This window comes from Ischnura elegans, chromosome 6 (assembly GCF_921293095.1).
Source record: "Ischnura elegans chromosome 6, ioIscEleg1.1, whole genome shotgun sequence".
NCBI lineage: Eukaryota > Metazoa > Arthropoda > Insecta > Odonata > Coenagrionidae > Ischnura > Ischnura elegans.
In genome coordinates, this window is record NC_060251.1 from 30,958,463 (window position 1) to 30,978,976 (window position 20,514).

At 37.9% G+C, this 20,514-nt stretch overlaps 1 protein-coding gene across 1 annotated transcript in view; it reads left to right on the forward strand.

The window, feature by feature from the left end:
- Positions 1-20,514, forward strand: part of LOC124160270 — a 127,327-nt gene that overhangs the window by 68,855 nt on the left and 37,958 nt on the right. Inside the window, exon 3 of the mRNA XM_046536093.1 lies at positions 17,423-17,582. Within this exon, the coding sequence (XP_046392049.1) occupies positions 17,423-17,582 (160 nt within the window). The remainder of the gene's footprint in view (positions 1-17,422; positions 17,583-20,514) is intronic.

Here is a 20,514-nt window from a genome sequence, read left to right on the forward strand (position 1 = left end):
AGCACATTTGCATAGAAATTATTCGTATATTATCACTTCATTTGTGCCACCTTATGAGTGGCCGTAAAATGCAAATGTTTACAGAGAATGCAAAACGATATCAAGGTGACTTCTTTATTGAAGAGCGAATGAGGGTCTCATAAAATTAAGCTGCAAGTTTGCATAAACACATTCATATTATTAGTTGTTTTTGCGAATGTATTTATTTGATTCGAATTTATATATACTTTTTATATTTTATAAAGAACGCTTAAGTATTCCTGAGAGAAAATCAATCTGCGTAATTGAGTTCTCACTCGAAACACTTCATAAATGCTTTGCCCGAGGAAAAATAGCTCTCCGATATGCTGTGTTATCTCGTCAACATCTTCAATGGAAGACTTTTTCCTGATTTTTTTTTAGCTTTCACGGCATTCTTGGTGCATTTGTGCATTATTCAGGCTTTGGATTCATGTTACTGAGGGTTTATTTAAAAAAATACAAGTGACCGTATTTATATTGTGTTTAGCGCACGAGTAAAAGTCTCAATTTTATTGTGTTATCTCTAAGTTCTCCATCACGAATATGATATGTCTCTACGTGCATTGAGTATGATACGATAATACGAAAGATTCCGTCTTTTTACTTCTATATCATCATTGCATCATCAGTCAACAACGCTAAGATTGGTTTGAGGCAGGTCTCGATTCCGCTGTCCTATCTTACAGCCTTTTCAGAGAGTCATTTCATTCATTTTTATTTTCCTCGTGTTCATTTTTTATCATCGTTGCATATAGATATTAAATCTCTATGCTTGTTGAATATGTGTTAATGAATGCATAATTTTTTTAACCTAATTGCTATTTCGTTCATATTTTTGTTTATTGGATAGGTACCACATTCTGAAAAAAGTTGCGTAAAAAAATTTCAATGTACGTTTATTAATATGCATGCGTTATTTTGAAGGAATAACTAAAAATTTGTTTTCCTAAAAAATATCTATAAAGCACCATTCAATAAATTTTTATTAGTTATTCTTTCAAAATTTTCAGCGAATTCCGCATTGTATCACCGGAAACCACCAACTTCATACGTTATATTTTCTATTCGTTATTTTGCAGGAAAGTATCGGATTGAATAGCTGAATGAGGTAATTTTTATTTTCCTCGTGTTCATTTTTTATCCCTCCATCTACCGAATTATATTAACGAATTTAAATGGAATACACGATGCCATTGTGGTTAACTATGAGGCAAAAGTATATTTGACTTCGCAAAGTATTTCCATGGCATGTAATTCAGTGTGTGGTGTGAGTTTGAATAGGTATTCATGAAAATATATAGGTTATTTTTATCCAAGCTGATTTTTATGATAAAACTTAATTTTCAGTGTTTCCCCGTCTGAAAGCCCAACTATTGATTCTTCGCGTCGTGACGTCGACCGGCTCGTAAATTAAATGATTAGTTTAAATACTGCAATTGCGTTGAAAGGATCTTCACTGTAGAAAAAATACGATGATAGAAAGTACATCGTCTTGAAATTCTTTCCACCTCCAATCATCTGCTTTAGTATCAATATGGATCTGATTATAACGCTCACGAAAATCTTTCCCAGAGTAGAAATACTCCCACTACAACTCCGCGCAACAAAATAGTACTCTCTCCAGGTATTCTTACGTGTTATTTCCTATGATGAAGGACTTTCTTCCATATTAAAAATCTTTGGAAATAACTATCCCTTCACCGCACGAAGCTTTAATCGAATAGACAAGATGAGCAACATGAAGCAATTCTTTGAGAATTCCAAGGCGAACTAAACATTGCTGGTTGCCAACCAATAAAAAAAACAAATGCCTAAGAACAGAGTCAGCATACTAGCATTAGATTCGGAGTCACTTGTGGAAGGTGAACTCACGTATTAAAAAAAATTGACGATCATTTCTTACCTTCTCAACATTTATATGCATTCAAAGTGCTAATGATATTTTGTAGTTGGGGAAGTCATAAAAATAAACCATGCCCATGTTGAAGTAAGTTAAGAGTAATCAAGGTATCATACACCAAAAGTTAATATTGAAGTCTTTAAACACTCATAAAAATAAAATGCTTATAAAATTTATCAAAAACTCTCGAGGGGAATATCAGAAATTGCGTATGAATCCAAGTTTCTTGGAAAATTGAGATCCTGGCTGTTTTTACGAGAGAACATTGAAAGTGTTTTTAAAACTCTTTGTTACGCATAGATTTGATAAGTGATTTAATAATTCATAAAAGTATTTGCTTTAATAATGTGTATGCGCGAAAGATTTGTAATTAAGCTTTTTTAGCCGGCAGTTATTTTTCTACGGTTTCCCAAAAGTGAGAAAATACTCTAATGATAATTTCTCCTACAACAGATACAGACAAGTTATTAATTTTGGTCCGGGTCTTTGCCACGTGATGTACGATACAATTTTATAGGCTAAGCATCGATCATATTACGCGTGGGAAAGATCATTAGTAATTCAGCGTGATTGTCATCAATTCCAAGAAAAGAGCATCGGACCGATAAACGTGTTTTTTTTGCTTGGAAATCGATTATGTTTTCAATTTGAAATACAATTTTTGCATGCAAGGCGTGCGAAAGCAAGTGTTCGTACTTCCTAATTTAATCACCCCCGTTGAGAGTAAAGGATCCATCTACTAGTTTTTCCTGTAACTTGCGTGTAGAAGATGCGAAATGATGCCGTAGACACAAGAATATGGAGATACGCGGCCACTTAATAAACATGGAAATGAACGCTGACATTAATGTCTGAGAGGGATAAGGGCTGACTACTAATACTTAAAATTTTATTTATTGATTTAAATATCTCCGCTCTTTTATTGTTTGGGAAAGATAGGAGGACATTCGCTTCTGTAAGTTCATTTTCAGTAAACATGTGAAAAAATATTTCATTACGCATCAATTTTCATTGTTAATTCACCTGTCGCAATCGAGTACTATTGAGCCATTTGAAGGATATATCATCGTCTTCTATCCCATTTCCGTCTCCAATGACCTTTGTTATCAGAAGGTGTTTGTTTTGGGTGTATTTTTTTAATTTCTCTACTATATATTAATTAATTATCGAGTAAAATTCTTCCATTTGAAAGTTTTCTTGTTTCCTGCAAGTTTGACGTAACTTGCTCACCGTTTCTTATACATGTTTCTGAGCTATTTCTCAGTATGTTTGTTTGTGTGTGTCTTACTTTTATAGTATATTTCTCAGTTTAAAAGATGCCCAGTTAGCCGAAAAAAATTCAAAATTTACTGCACCCTTTATCCACATTTGATATCACATTTCAGTTGGTGGAAACGAATAATTACTTCTGTTGAGAATCACATTTGGCTCTGTTAAGACTCATTTGAATTGAGATTTGATATGTTTTTCATAAATATTTAATGTTTGTGTTTGTTTCTTTGGTGGAATGATTTTTATCTTCGCTCTTGGAACAACGTTTTTGGCGAGATATTGTTATAGTAATATATTTCATTTCTGTAAAAACTGCTGGCGAAAATATAAAGTTGTACTCAATAGAAAAAGGACTGTTTCTATGTTTCTGGGGTTTTAGTGGAAAGATTATTAGGTGACAGCCTCTGTAGCACTATTCAAGTCTGTTGTGAGAAAGAAGGAGGTAGGTGAGCTACCTGTACACGTGTCTTCGTAATACCAATGTGTTTACTGTTGAATGGTTCTCGATAAGTCTATCCTTATCATATCATACTCCAAATAGTCGATCGAGATTTATTTCTCTCCTATGATTCAATTCCCGTGGATATATCCAGGTTTCAAAGGCTTCAATTGATAAGCTTTACCTATTTGTTTATCTTTTACCCCCTTATCTATAATTGGCGTAATATCCTTTTTTTAAATACGGACAGCTTGGCAACCGCAAGGAAGCTATGCATTCGCATTTACCTTTAGCCAACGGACGATAGTCATTTGTCATGTGCAGTGATAACTACGATCAATATATATTTTTTTTACGGCTTAACTTTTTACAACAATGTACTTTAAAATTACTTTGAAATTCGATTAGTTGGGAATTGAACAGTCGAGAGCCGTAATATCGGCGAATGCAATCCGTAAAAATCAGTACAGCGTCATTGCTTTCATGGAAGTATTCCTATAATGGGGAATGTTCAGGCACAAGATTTTTAGCTTACGTTATTATAAAAAAGAAATATGGAAAACGTACTACCTCCCGAACTCTGCTTGGGTACCACCTGCACTAAAAAATCTTCACGTTGATCGGGCTTCTGCTAGCATGCAGGTTTTAACGTGCTGCAAAAACGTTTGTGATAATTCATTTAAGGTAGCTCGTCGAAAAGCGTCATATTTTCAACACATTCAGGGTTTTATGCTGTCATTTCAAATCCAGAAGTTTTTACAGGTTGAGTAAAATATATAATCCGATATTGTGGAAATTTATGCATCAAATGTAAGAGTAATACCCCTAGGTACAAATCGATAGAAGCAAGCAATACACACAATGCATAATTATAATGGTAAGATGATTCGTATAATTACTTGCAGAAGGTTTTAAGATCTTTTTTGAGACATAGATTAAGTTCTCGTGAAGAGGTTTTCGAAATCTGTCCCCGGTTAGTTCGCGAACGAAAGGTGGAAAGTAATATTCTGCTCAAGCAATTTCTTTTCTTAAATCGCTGCTTGAAAGCGGTTTGTCTGGATGTGATTTTCTCCTAAAGACGTCCGTCTATTCAAATAACCTTTTTCATACGGCAAATTCGTTCTCACTTTCAGCGGAGCAATCTATCATGGTGTTCTTTCCGCCCAGCTATGAACTAGGTCAAAACTTGGCAGCCCATCCCGAAATCTAAGGCGTTTGAATGCCTTTTCCTACTCTTTTTTTTCTAACAAGTGCATTTCAAAGCCCATCACCTGGAAACTCGGGTCGGAAAGAGACGGTGCATTGTTTGAGTTGAATGATGGCTCGTTGATTGAATGGGGCTGTGGCCCCATATTTCTCCCGCTCGACTCGCGCGTAATGTGTTTTCACACCCTGCCGCTTGGGCGTGGGCGTGGCGCAGCCCAGACGCGCGTCCACGCCCGCGCGCGTGACATGGCGCCTAAAACTGCTCGAGACCTTGGGATGACGAGGACAGCCATTTCACTTCGCGCGGGATTTTTACGGAGCCATCAAATCTCAGAACACTCATCCCACCTCGGAAGTGGTCGACTTGAGCCCAGTAGAATAGTACTGCAAATGTTCCGTATCTTTAAATTAATTAATGAAGGCTATACTTATGTTAGTGGAAAACAAAAAATTGAAATTTGTTAAAGGAACAACGTTCTAAGCAGTTTTTTTATTCACTCCGATCGATTTCGACGGCTTAGCTTCATTTTCAAGGGTAAGGGTAAGTCTAAAGGTATGGGTTTATCTATAATTTATGTCTATAAATATTTAACTTGGTAGCATTTTCAATTTCCCGCAGTTATATTGGCATCATCGTCATAATTAGTCAAAAGTTCTCCATTTCTCTCTCCTATCCGCTATGCTTTTCATAGCGACGTATTTCTTCTCTTTTACATACTTTATAATCTGTCCTATGTAGCTCATTTGGGGCCGTCCGTTGCCCTTCTTCCATTCCTCTTGTCCTTCTGTAATTGTTTTCATCAGACCATCATGCCTCGTCAAAAGGCCAACTAACTAAGTTCCTTCTTCTCCTTAAGGTTTTAAAAATGTTCTCTTTTCTCCCACTCTTATTAGTACTTCCTCATTACTTACTCGGTCAATTTGTTTTATTTACATTATGTTCTTCGGTATCACCACATTTCGAATGCTTTAACTCTTAACGTATCTGCTGCTATCCACGTTCATTCCTCGTTCCATTTAAAAACATGGGCAATGCAAACCTGAGCAATGATTTACCCCGTGTAAAACGGCCTTTATAGTACTAATTATCACCACTTGTCACATTCGCGCAGTAATTAGGGATTTGGCTCAAATGCTGCCGATAACTTCATGTTTAATTAGAGTCAGGAGATATGAAAAAAAACATTTTGGGCAGACGTTGTATTTCTCGAAGCTTGAAGACGAACTTAAAGCTTAACAGTGTGGTTATAACCAATAATTACGATTAATCTAAGTATGATAGGCATTGTTTATGTTAATATTTGTTCTTAATCAATAATACTACAAACTGATCTACAATTGTTGCTCTCAACAATCAAATCAAATATCCTCCTGAAATACACAGAAGCAAATGGCGCCTAACAACATATAATATTTTCGGCGTGTCTATATTGTTTCCTAAAATTTTTAATTTAATTTTGAAATTTTCAAACTTATGCAAAAGTTTAGTTTTCGGTCAAAAAATTTTGAAAAAAAATCAGTATGGTAGAACGTAATAATATATAGGTACATTTTAAAATTAAGAAAACGATTTTACAAAAATAAAAACTGGAGATATGGTTAAAAAACGAAAAATCGTGTTTCAATTTTTTTGGGGTTAATTTCCATAGTTAGAGCCTGAAACTTTGGGGAAGAACATAATTTTTGATGCACTTTAAGTGTTTATTTTTTATTTTTCAAAACATCTGGGGGCACTTTTCATCATCTAAACCGGCTATACCCTTTTGGTTGATGCGAAGTCATCTTGATCTCCTTTGTTCAGATATTACTCTGAAGGCCTTTCAGGGAACTGAATAGGGTAAGCCCTGTGATTCTGCTAGTACCCTACCGTTAATTCGTGGGTGGCCCCATTCGGCGAGATTAACGGAATGCCATCGTTGACTGCTGAAAAAGATACAGTAAGTATATCATCCTCTTATTTTATTTTTACTTTTCTCTTCTTCGGACCCGGCACTGGCACATTTTTAGTTTTTTTCCTTCACTAGGCGAACGAGAATCAATTCCAGAGTTTTGCGCGTTCATTTTTTTTCAAGGTCGCTTTTTTTTTAAAAAAAAAAGGGCGAAAGTGCGTTTGAAGCTCTCTTCCATCGTCACCATTTTATCGTCGCCGCATTTGATTATTCTCTTCCCGGAGCCACACCTCTTTCGGTCCCCATTCAATCGGCGAAGACCTCGCCCAACCAAGTTAATCTTAGGTGTCTTTCTTCCGACTAATCTGATAGGGGAGTCCGTTGTTTCTAGAATTTCCCTCGGCTGTTGACTCAATATATCATTCCCGTCTCTTCCTCATCAGCCATGATGAAGCAATTTAGAGGCATCATATAAAGCGCGACACTTGATTGGTGTGGGGAAATGGGTTCATTCACCAATTTGTTTTTACTGACGGTTACAATTCAGGTTTAAAAAAAAGAGACCTGTATATTTCCGTTTACCCAAACCGTTATTTACTTCTCGAGCGTTTTCTGAGGAAAAATATAGGGCCTTAACCTTTTCGCAGAAAAGTTTATTACGTAACAAGCTCATGCCGAGCGGGCTACCGCTTCTCAGGTACTCGGTAATAAATTCCGTCTGTGCGGCTTTTTCAAACGTATGTTTACACCAAACTGTAATATTGAATGATATTTTAGCCATACTTTTAATGAGACTCCAAATTTTAAAGGCCCATTACGCTACACTTTTAATACTATTCCCTTATTTAGTACTCGCCGCCAGCTCCAGGTCTCGAATGCTTCAACCCTATCCTTAATGAATGTACGGTATATTTTCCACGTATTTGATTAGGAAAAACATTTCTTAGAAATTAAATAGAGAGGTTTAATTTTTGCGAGCGTATTAGTTATATATTTTTATTGCATTTTCGACCTGCATTGTGGGACATTTTGTTTTGGTTTTTATTGATTTCTTGATAGCAAGAACAGCAACCCGTAGTAATGAAAAGATTATTTATGCCGATATATTTTTGTAAATTTATGAAGCTTTTGTCAGTGTCCGCACGCTCTAGCTAAGTAAATCATATCATAATTCGTAGGAGTAGCTGCCCATGCGCGTATTTTTATGTGAACATTTTTTTCATTTTAGAAAGCTGGGGCTCAATGTACAGTAACTCCTTTTGCCCCCGTTTAGTACGCACAGAGTACGCTCTACTCAAGCTATATGGTACAAAGTTCACAGGTGTAACTGCCAATGCGTGTATATTCTTGCACAAGTACATCGCTCGATTTTCGGCTTTTAATTTATGTTTTGAATTTTTTATGGAAGATTGGCCGAAAAAAGTAGCTAACATTAGTCTTGTCATATTTTGTGTTAATAAAAATAATGAACTCATGAGGTATGATTGGACGATAGTAATACACAACTTGTTAGCCGGGGAATGTTTACTATCTAAGTAAGTACTCAATGGTACAAAAGAGGATTTCTGGAAAAATTGATATGGTGATAACTTTTATGTTGGGTCTCCATTGTAAATTTTTATGTCATCAGCTTTAATGGCAAAGTTGATAAGTATAAACAAAAATAATTATAGAATTAGAGAGGAATTAAAGCCGCTTGTCTGCATGTGTAAAATTTTTTACCATTACTCCTAAAGAAATGACCTTCATTCGCCTCTGCGCATTTCAAATCACGGTTTGATCTATTTAATACCTGTAGATCGTGTTCTGACCGGGTGTTGATTTTTGAATTCCATGTAACTGTCGGAAGAGAGGGCATTTATAGACTTTTTGCCTCAATAATGAACCCAATCATCTATACCCTGTGCGTTTATCCAGATGGCCTCACTGTATTTTTTCTTCCTTATCTTGTTCTTAAGTACCCATTCATTTTATCTGAATTATGTTTTTGCATAATTTTGAACATTTTTCTATGTACGTGTGCTTGTATAATATTTCATAATATAGTTCACCGGTGTATTGCCAATGTAGGTGCCAAATGTGAGTAAAAAAATGAATACACTGTGATTTTACCTCGTAATTCACTCGTTGCATAATTTACTCTCGTCATGTAATGGTCAGTGTTATCTCGTCTTTATTAGAAAGCCTTTACTATGCAAATCGAATGTAAATAAGTACGCTGGGAGGTATGTTTCAGTAAAAAAGAAGAGCATACGGGAAGATGAGTCAAGAGGAAATTTATGGCTGCCGCCGGTTTTATTTTGGACAGAATAACTTCCCGATTATCTCGACTTTATTCAATATGTTAATGAAGACGAGGACGACGAGCTTCTAGAGAAACGTTGAGGAAAAGTGTGGGCATTTTATTATTTTGGGAAGGAACAGTGGGCGGTTATTCCTTACGCCCTGGTCCAAGTACTCAGCTCCAGTTTCAGTGAGAGCCGATACGACAGCGGCGGATAATACTTGTGGTGGCTACAGAACGAAAGTGAGACTCATAATTGCTTTTCAATTATAAATATCTGCATTAAAAGACCAATAAGGTATCCTAAAAAATACGCTGTATTCTTTGATTCTTTAGTCACCATATAATTGTTTTGAAGGTAGCCTTGTCGAGGAAAATCTTGTCAGATAAAATGTTGAAGTAAGAAACGACTGCATTCCGCCATAAGAGCAATCTGATTTGAAGCTGATTATTACGATTTTCAAATCCTGTCATTAGCGCTAAATGGTCGATGACCCCCAATTACTTTTTCACAGTTGGACTTAGGCATAATTTCTGTGCATTAATTAAAAATATAAGGATATATTTTCAATGGTCCTTTTACAAGAGGGTCTTGTTTTAATGCGGAATATACATTCGCAGGTATACGTGGCTTTTAATGGACGAAGTAAGCATTTTCGGGCTTGGTATGTGTATCCAGCAGGAAACATGGCGATGGATAGCTGTAATTTATTTTTGTCAACATGCAGTGGAGAAATAAAAAAAATGTGCAAAAGTTGAGAATTGTTATTATCCTATAGTGATTCAAGACGAAGGTTGGTTTTAATAGGTAGGTATAAGGCTCACCCTAGAAAAAGGCGGGTGAAAATCAAACATACCTTTCCCCGGGCCACCTCGTACTTCGAGGAATTTACGTAGGTAGTATCCGTATTTCTTCTCTTTCACATTCTTCTGTACCTGTTCCACATATTTTATTCGCGGTCTCCTTTTTCTGTTCTTGCCGTCCACTACGACTTAGTAGTCCTTCGACGATTGTCTTCATCAGGCCATCACGTCTCAAGATACAGGCGATTAGGTTGTTCCATCTTCTTCTCAAGATTTTTACAAGGCGAATTCAATCGATTCGGCTTTTACTTTGTAAAAGTCCATGTTGAAATGAAAATACACAACCTTGGTGACTTTTCACTGGGAATTTATTTAGTGGTATAACGGGTTTCGACGCTGAGGCGTCATTCTGAGGCGTACTTGAGAATGACGCCTCAGCGTTGAAACGCGTCGTACCTACCAATAAATAATTTTTCAGTGAAAAGTTACCAAGGTTGTTTATTTTCATTTTTACAAGGCCTTTCTTTTCTCTCTTACTCTTCTAGGCCTTCCCCGTTACTAACTCGGTCGATCCATTTGATCCTCACCATTCTTCTGTAGCACCAAATTTCGAAAGGCCGCTATACACGGTGAATTATCACGCGAATGGTCACGTGATCATTCACAGGATCATGCGAGAAAAATATAACATTGTCTAATTTTCACTGAATGATCATGCGCATGACGGTTCACTCGCGAAATTTTCCGTTATACACGGCGAATTAATTCATTCGTATGATCATTCACCGTGTATCGCGGCCTGAAAACATTTACCTTTAATTTCTCCGCTGCTGTCATTGTCTATGCCTCACTTATGTAAAGAAGCATACTTCAAACGCAAGTGCTGATTATATTCTCTTATTTTTAACACCTACAACATGGATCCCGATCCATCACTCTGGTATGGGGATTACGTCTACAGTAGCCCATTATGTTGCTATTATTGCTCTATTTATCAATCTGAACACCTCGGTCAGAAATAATCTCTGTCGTAAAATGAAATTGTACTCATAAAGGTCTAATCTATGACTTGATAGTAGCGTATTTTAGACCATTTCAGTGTTACCATTAGCAAAAGTTCAAGCTTCCTTCGTCAAGTTGCCTATCTCCAACTCTTTCTGGAGCAGCTTTTGGTATACTGGCTGGTATTGTGAGGGGCGAGCAAAATTCGTGGAAATATTTATCACCGTGCGAAATTTAGTGTTGATGGCTGAATAGCCACGCTAATTTATTCGCGCGATTGTGAACCTGAAGGAAACACCTCAGTCAAAGCGAAAATCTGTGCAGGTTTATGATGCCATAGAAGATCCCGTAGACGGCGTTTATTATATCTAGTAATGGACCAATTTTTAGCAAAAGTGACTAACCCAATTCATGCAGGTACTTAAAGATTGATCCTCTCATGAATGGAGAAATATGGATAATTTTATTTTTCTCAAAAATATTTTTACTGTAGCCGTTGGCTGTACTCTTAAACTTAATATACATTAATGTCCACACAGTAAAAACACAGTTGGCTGTACTTTTAAACTTAATAAATATTACTGTCCCTACCCGTTGAACTGTGGTTACTGCGTCCCTGTTAATTGGCTGACATTCTGTGTGTAAGAAATTTATAAAATAAATAAAAAACTAGACACACTCCAATTTTTCTATGTAATTTCGGGAGGGTGGATGTCACGCAGTTCGAGCCACCGGATGATATGCGCGGCTCGTGCCTTATAGAGAATAATCCAGGTAGCGATATTTTCGGTGATTTGTTGAGAAGTCTTAAGATTAGACTTCTTTCTTAGGCTGACTCCTTATTTATTGTATTTTTGTTTGGTTATTTTGTATATTTATTTTTTATACAACGATTTTTATGTATCATGTACTTGACATTACTATAACACCTGTAATTGTTGGCGCTGAGGATATTGAACAGACGAATAGAGGCGAGGGAAAACGAGTACTTGGGCGAAGATCAGTTTTGATTTTAGAAAAGGATAGTAAACTCGTGATGCAGTAGCGATAATGAGATCCCTGGTTGAGAGGAACCTAGATCTGACCAGGACCTAGTGTATGCCTGTTTCGTGGCTTTTGAAAAGCATTTGATAGAGTGAACTGGGTAAAGTTAATGGATATACTCAAGAGAATAGGTGTAGATTGGAGGGATAGGCGACTGATTCGTAATCTGTATATATTGCCCATACTGCGAAAGTGAGGGTAGAGGACGAAGAATCTACTTTAAGCAAGCATTGGCCGGGGAATGAGGCAAGGCTGTGCGCTACCGCCGCTACTTTTTAACGTGTACGCTGAGGAGTTGGTAAGAGAAGCGTTGGATGAGTTTGAATCTGGAGTAAAAGTGGAAGGAATGATGTTTAGATCAGTGAGGTTCGCAGATGATCAGGCGTTGATTAGCCAGTCAGCGAGGGGATTGCAGGCTCTAGTGGATGCGTTAGAGGATCGTTGCGAGGAGTATAGGATGAGGATTAATCATAAAAAGACCAAGGTCATGCGGTTTTGTAAAGCATCACGAGCGAGGAATATGAGACTCAAGATAAAGGTAGGTGGGGGAAAACTTGAGCAGGTAGAGCAATTCAATTATTTACGTAGCTTATTACAGGAAAATGGATTCAGTGGTAAGGAAAGGACATCTGGAAGAGAATAGCGCTAGCGAAGGAGGCGTTCTTGAACATGAAGGAGCTTCTGATATGATCGTTATCTAAGAGTTTAAAGAAAAGGTTAGTGGAGAGTCTGATCTGGGGTGTAGCTCTCTGCGGTGCAGAAACGTGGACACTGAGGAAGGAGGAAGAGAGAAGACTGGAGAGATTCGAGATGTGGGTACGGAGAGGAATGGAGAAAGTGAAATGGACGGAGAGAAGGAGTAACGACGAAGTGCTGGACTTGGTGGGTTAGGAGAGGTAGCTTTACGATGAGATTCGGAGGAGACAGAAGATATGGATACTTAGCGGGGAGGGGATGTTGAAAACGGTGTTAGAGGGTAGAATGTTAGATAAACGAGGGAGGGGAAGGAAGAGAATAAGATTTTTAGATAGATTGAAAGGGGGTAGTCCTTACAGGGAATTGAAGAGGGCAGTGCTCGAAGGAAAAGGAGGCTCCCAGATTACTTCTTTAGTATTCCATGGATACTTACCTTAATCGATCGAATACTACAATAGTAATAATAATTGGGGTTACCTGCTAGTGTTAAATATATTATGATTATAATTACCTCCATCCTTCTGTTAGCTTGTGAAACTCGTAGTCAACCATATTTTTCTACCCTTAGAGTAATGGTTTAGTAAGAGGTCGAGTGACGTCATTAGCTTCGCCCCAGAATGGCTCGAACGTCTCAATGATAACTAGCTATTTTGTCACGTGACTTGCGTACTATCAGCGAAATAGTAATCTATTTGTCTGCATTTGGGTGCCACTGCGCTGACAATCATACTGCCGAGGCTCCTGATTTTTCAAAGCATGAAAGCCCGTGGTTCCATTTCCGATCCTTGGGAATTTCTCTCTCATGGCAGTTCAAGTGAATTTCATCGCCGTTCACGCGGCAGGATTGCACATTACCGATATGCGCGGCATTAGTGCAGGTTTAAGGTTCTCAATTGGTTGTGACTTCATGGAAGTCCTATCTCCCAAGCATTGCCATCGGGAATGAATCGCAACGGTCTAACATATAGTATCATGAGCCTCGGTGCAATTACTATGGCATATCTTGAACCTGGATGGCGTTGTGGTAAGCACAGTACCCCGGAGAGAAAAAGGTTCATAGTTCGATTCCCTTTTCAGGGTAATTTTTTCTTATGGAAAATTTCTCATGTGAACTTCTGTAGAATATTCTTCTCGTGGCGATGTGCGCCGAAAGTTGATTATTTATGCATGCACCTGAAGCAGTAGATTCTGTAGTATGCATGCAAATAAAGCATCCTATTGGGAAAAAATCACCGGAACATATTTTTATCAAAGAGAAAGTGAATATGAGCAGCTTTGAGTAAGGTGAGAAGTATGGATATGACTTGCATTGTGGTTTACCTCGAGGCTAATATCATGGGCTAACTTTGCTGGCAAAAGTTTCTATGGAGGCCATAAAACAGTTTCCAGCGATATCTCATCTCTATTTTTTTTGCCTCATTTTAACTGAGATTGGGTTGGCTATAAGTACGAAAGAACCCAAATAATGCAAAAAGTTCAGATGGAGTAGTTTTTTATTGACCATAAATCAAAGGGCTTTGCGTGTTATCGTCCGGTCCAGCCCACACGTTAGCCTCAATTTTTTTCTTTTGAGAATACAGTCGTATTTTCCGACTCGCTGGCAATCACACTTGCAGCTGTAAAAATACGATTTTAATAACTAGTCCTTCTTGAGAAGGGGCTGCGCTTCGATTTTATACAGAGGTTTTGCCAACGGTTTTCTCACCTTTACTCGTAATATACTCGTAATACCTTCAATTACAACTGAAATAAAGGTATAGTGTGCTTCAAAGAGTCATTGAAAATAATTTACGAGTCTCTTTTTTACGATAGTATTATTTGCTTACATATTTGGCTCTATCATTCGCTAAAATTTTTATTTTATTTCACGAAACGTAACAAAATAAGGCATTAATAGCAGGAGCGGGAGTCGTCTGAACTACGTAGTCCACTTGCTTGCGCCAGTAATTCTGACGCCAAACATACAGCGTGGAGAAAAATTGTGTGTAGAAATTTTAATCGTGGTTAGCTGATGTCTGTAAGAACTAAAAGTAGTAATGGTACATCGCGATGCCTTGGATACGTCGTGCTCTCCGGCAAACAAAGCATTCGAAATCATTAGTCGTCCAGAGCCGCAGGCAAACAGGACCATCTCTTGGCTAATCGGACTCAAAGTTTAAAAATAGCACGTTTTTACCTAAAAATCATACGTAATTTTGGTTCCTACTTGCATAAGATATTTAGAGTTAAAACTTCGTGACACAATTTTTCTCCATCCTACATATCGGCTCTCGACCAGTGAAGTTGAAAGCGGTATCAAAATGTGGGTGAGCCACATTGTATTATGGATTCCGTGAGAAAGCATCTCACTATCCATTTTATTTCCCACTTATCATAATCATACGTCGCTATGTCGACATGCCTCAACGTTAGTTGCGGTGGGAATGAGGAGGGTTTTATAGCCAATCAAGGGGGTCCCAGGCGTCGCGCCGAAAGTGCACAAATTACTGCAGATCGAGACGGGGCAAGCACGCGTCCTCGATGCAGGAGAGCATGAGACAGAATAGCCTCCAGAGGAAATTGCCGACATTATCGCCTTGAAACTCTCGCGTCCTTCCCATATAATAGCCTAATCGAATATCGCGAGGAAAATTTTCCCGGGCACTCCACTTAATTTGTAAGAAGACAATGGACGAGATGTGCACGAATATTCAACTAAATATGCTTAAGTGGCGATTGACACATTTTTTTTCAAGGCTGGCTGGTGGGGATGGATGCTATTAGGAATGGGAGGAAACGGATAAGAGATTCTTTTCGGCCGAGTTAATTTCCTGTCTTCTCATCCACTTGCGAGAGAGGTAAGGGTATTTTCCGTGGCACTTAAAGAAGGAGCCTTGAATGACCCGAATTTACAGCCCTCGGAATTTTAAAGCACTCAACCTGATAGTCGCATTGGAGAAAAAAATCCGTTCCGATCCAAAAGGCGCCCATCCATAGAGGTGAGAGGGCGTTAGCGAATTAAATAGAAGGCAGCGGATGCCTGTACACACATACAGACTGTCCCATTGATCGTGTGTCATTTTTGAACTCTAATTTTAGTCACTATCCCTCGAGCTATATTCATGAAAATTGGCGTACTCATCGGGAAAGGTCCTAAATTTTGTTGAGTGTAAGCAAAATTTTACAATTTTGACATTTTGACGTCAAAATGTGGGTCCAAAACAAAATCTAAAATTTACCTTATGGGGTTCAATGTTGAAAATTTTGAGATAGAAAAAAGTCTGAATTTTATCGACAATAATTTCAATTATTAGGTTTTTGGTCACGAGGAAAACGAGAAAAAATTTTTATTTTGCAACCCTTGACGCAGTACGGTCACAGTCAAGGTCATAGGGGTGGCATAAAGAATACCATGCCAACAAAGATGTCGGTCCATATGTTTAAAGACAACGGCAAAAAAGGCGTCGATCCATAGTGCCTAAGTCAGTGGTTTAGTCCAAATACCCTTCTTACCCACTAATTAACCTCTGAGGCTATATGTACATCAATAGCATTGCGAACTGAAGATAAGGGGTTAGATTTGGTTTGCTCTAGCCTCGAGTGGTGGCTAGTCGGAGGTGGACGTTTACTTCTGAGATCCGCTGTTGTAAATATGTACCGCCTCGAAAGCCACCTCATTGGGTGTTGGCACCAAAATGTTTGTAAGGAGCTCATTTGCCTACGATTGGATGGGGTGAACTTCTTGTTTTTTTCGTTTGGCTTGTGTATTGTGGGTGGTAACCAGAGACTGCAGATTGTTGCAGATGCACATATGCCTTTGTCGAGTCAATTTCAGTGCTAAAGTTCTGCCAGAATGGCGTGACTGCACGTATAAGGGATAATTGGGTTAGTTCAAAAAAGTTTTTTAATGTTTGGAAAAATATTATTTCTCATTAAAAATCTTATTGCAAGTTTTAAAATCGGTAGCTGTTGGGGACGTCGGATTATATTTGAAAATCATGTATGGATTAAATGTGTGGGTATGCGTTCCGTAACCTACAGCTTTAGAAATTAAGCACTGGCCAACTTGTACATTTAATTTTTACTTGTAATAAATTCAACATTTTTTTAAGTTAACATTTTCTAAGTTTTAGTCTACACCTGTGCAACCTCTGATTCCAAAATAAATTATATTGTGATTGATAATGGACGTAGTTTAACAATATATCGTTCAAAATAGTCATTTTACGTATTAATTGAGCAACTCGAATCCGTCCATCGGGTCCCCTAAACACTTCAGTTATAGTTCCAAAAATCCATTTTAATTATAGTAGATGGTCATACTTGAGAATCACCACATATAGGCGTGTGACTAGGGTTCTATTCTCAATCAGGACACATTATTCCCTTATAGAATTATAGAAGAGGCTGAATAAATTCAGCCTGTTCTATTATTTCCACTTCACTACTGTCCTTGGTCCAATTTGTATTATGCGTTGGTATTCCTTAATTTCAAGTATTAAGTAAGTGATTTAATTATTGATTTTATACATGTATACTGTTCGTGAAACGTTTTTTAAATGGTACAGCACCTAATATTAGCATCGTGGTGAATAACTTTTCAAGCCATATCCTTATTTCTCACCATATTCCAAGGTTATAGTATTCAGTTAATACTCTCTCTGAATTTAATATTGAATAAGGTAATTATTAATTGGCTATATGTATAATTATCTGTTTCTTCCGTATCTCTTTTGCAAGCTTCATCTCCTCACCATAACTAACGCGTCGTCCTTCCTCTTTATCTGGACAATACTTTAGTCTTAAGGTTTTAACCCGGGCTCACGGGATGGGAAGCCTAAATTGTAGCATCTAATCAATCCTCAATTTTCTTATTTATTTCGCAGCCTCGTGGTGTCCATAGGAATGCGTCGTCACACCGAGGGCTCTCTCGGTCGTTGAAGTCTCCGGCGGTGGCGGGCAGCCGAGCCTCGGTCGCCTCATCACCTTCTGCCGTCCTCGACTTCCGAAGTCGACGAAGAAAGCGACGGAAGAGAATCAAGGAAGGTGGGTACATCCCAAAAATTTATTTTCTGCGTACATTCAGGAATAGATCTAGATTTATTTTATATAGCAATCAGAATTGCAACTTTCGAAAACGAAAAGTATGGGGATAATTTCTACTCGAGACTTTCGCAGCGTTGGATTGTAGTTCACTCCATGTTCATTAGCGTCTCAGAGTCTAAGTCTAAGAATGATTTGCAAAATTTTTGGCAAATGTTTCTCGATATATAATTTTTATATCTTCTTCAGGGCTATGGATGGATATGATTACATAAAATGATACATAAAGCCATGAATGGTTATTACTATTTTTTTCAATAGTAAAATGAGAGTTCCTCCAACACGGGTGTTTGGCTTTTTACGACCAGGGAGGACCTCCATACAAATTCTTTGGGATAAAAAGAATCATAAGTGAAAACATCTCGGTATCGCCTCTGGGTTAGGGACTGCCAGGTTTCCGACGAATAATGGGTTGAAATCTAATTTTTAAAACGCTATAGGGAGAAATCCGGAGAGTATTTCACTCATGGAAATAATATAGAATTCATGAAGCGTGTTGCCGTAAGGCTTTAGGGTGATAAAGTAATAAGCGATTGCTATTTCGCTCTCGTGAAGCTACACTTTGAATACGCAGCGAGAATATGGGATCAAGCGCCGAGAATATTAATCCGCTACTCAAACTTTTTTGTGATGTTACTAATAAAAACTCATATCCTAACTAGATTTTCAGATTTCATAGAAAAAACCCTTTTCAATATTTGCTTGTATCCTTTATGCTAGTGTACGCTCCTCCGTGTTTTTAATCTAATGTAGGGCTATCATTTGTGTTATTTTTTTGGGTATAGTCGAAAAATCGATGATTAAAACTTCAGAATAATATAAGCTAATGAAACGAATAGCATTATTTTATCTCACTTGCGCTACTTTAGCCTATTTTTTATACCCTAGCTTCAAGTGCACAATTGAGAATTCTCTCCCAGTATTTTCGGAGGTTACATATCTGAGATACAGGATAATGTTGATTGTGTTTCACCTAATATAACTTGTTTATCTTTTTTGACATTTCACAAATAGTGTAAGTATATTGTATACCTTTTGTATTGTAAAGGTTTATCTACCGTTTTTAATTATGTTTGCATCGACGCTGTCGAGGGGTTAGGTGGAAGAAGGGACTTCTTAGTCTCACCCTCTTCCGAATTAAGACACCTTATTATTATTATTAACATCATAAACAAACAGTCTTAAGATTTGTTAGACATTTGAAAAACAGGGTATCCCTTTTTGTAGCGTATCGGTCAGATATCAACAAACAAGAGTCAACTTTTTTGTAATATTATTTATTAATAATGTGCGCTATTATATCATTATTAAATTTTCAGGTTACATGGAGCAGATCTTTCCAATATTTTCGTGTATCATATAAGTGAGAATTCTTTCCCAGTCTTCCTCGGAGGTTACATATTCATATCACAAATACAGGATTATGTTGATTGTCAAGGGCGCAGCAAGGACGATGTGTTTGGGGTAGGGGGGCACGACCCGGGCAGTCAGAGAGGTGTAACACCCCTCTGGAGAAAATGTGAACATTTTTTCGCTATAAATCTCTTTTTATGCTATTTTGGCGCTTAAAATTACATAGTTGATGGGTTGTCTCTATTTTGCTTAAACACGTTGTTGGAGTAGAATAATTTTGTTTTATAGGTTAATTTATTTTCTGGTGAAATCAATTGGTTGGGGGGTGAGCACGTGCCCCCTGGCTACGCCGCTGTTGATTGTTTTTCGTTTATCATCATTGATAACGTCTTAAGTCAAGAATCCCAATATTCGTTTGACATTAATGAATAAAAGAGGCGATGTATGGTGGAATGACATCGTGATTGATGAATAACAGGGAAGGCAATTTTCCAGAAATTTACTTAACGAAGCACGACGCGCTTCGACCTTAATGTCATTCTCAAGTAAAAAAGTACCACAAGTTGTACTTTAGAATTCTTCTGCATAACATATTGCTCTAGAAAATGACGTGACGGTCGAAAAGAGTCGTGCTTTGTGAAATAAATTTGCAGAAAATTGCCACCTCTCTTATTCATCAATCAGGATCTCTTTCCACTCTATATCGCCTGCCTCAGTAACTGTCATTGGTTTGACATTTGAAAAAAACGAGGTACGCCTTTTTGTCTCGTATCGGTCAAATATTGATGAGCCAGACGCCTCCTCCTTGTAAGGTAGAGAGGCTGAATGGAGGTTGAAGAGGCTGAGATGGAGAGCTGGTCCACGGGGAGACCACTGAGCAATGGTCGGAGATGGATTGCGATAGAAACATTCGTCGTCCGCCGCAGCGGCCGGAACTGGTTTTGTCGCAAGCCTTGAGACGGGGCGCGGGCGCTCTGTGATACGCGATCCGGTCAGTGGGACGCTCGGAGGACATCAGTTTGAGCGATGACCATCGCGCCCGAGTCATACGATATATCCCTACGTCATTGTAATGGCTTTGGAAGACCGATCCAAACATCCCAGTGTGAGTCTGCCTCTTAGGTGATCGGCCATTATGATGAATGACCATCGATCTTCACCGCAAAAAAATATTCAATACGAGAAATCCCAACACAATGAGATAAATGAATGTGTAGGTGACGTGTCCCATTCATTTTGCGGAGCATAGTATGCTGTATTTTTTTCATTAGTTCAATTTTTTGTTCTAACCTTGACTAGGAGAAGATAAATTATGGATTATATGTTGTGAAATAAATGAAAAATCAGGTTTTATTTTTTTCTCAAGGAACCATTCTAAGTCAAGCCAATATTTTTTTCTAGTTCTGCTAATTGAAATTCACCTTAATTATTTTTATCGATGAATTTCAGTTTCTATGCATGTATTTAGGCGACAGGATCCACTTATTTATGTGGTGAAAACCGTGGTTACAGTTTTCGTTCT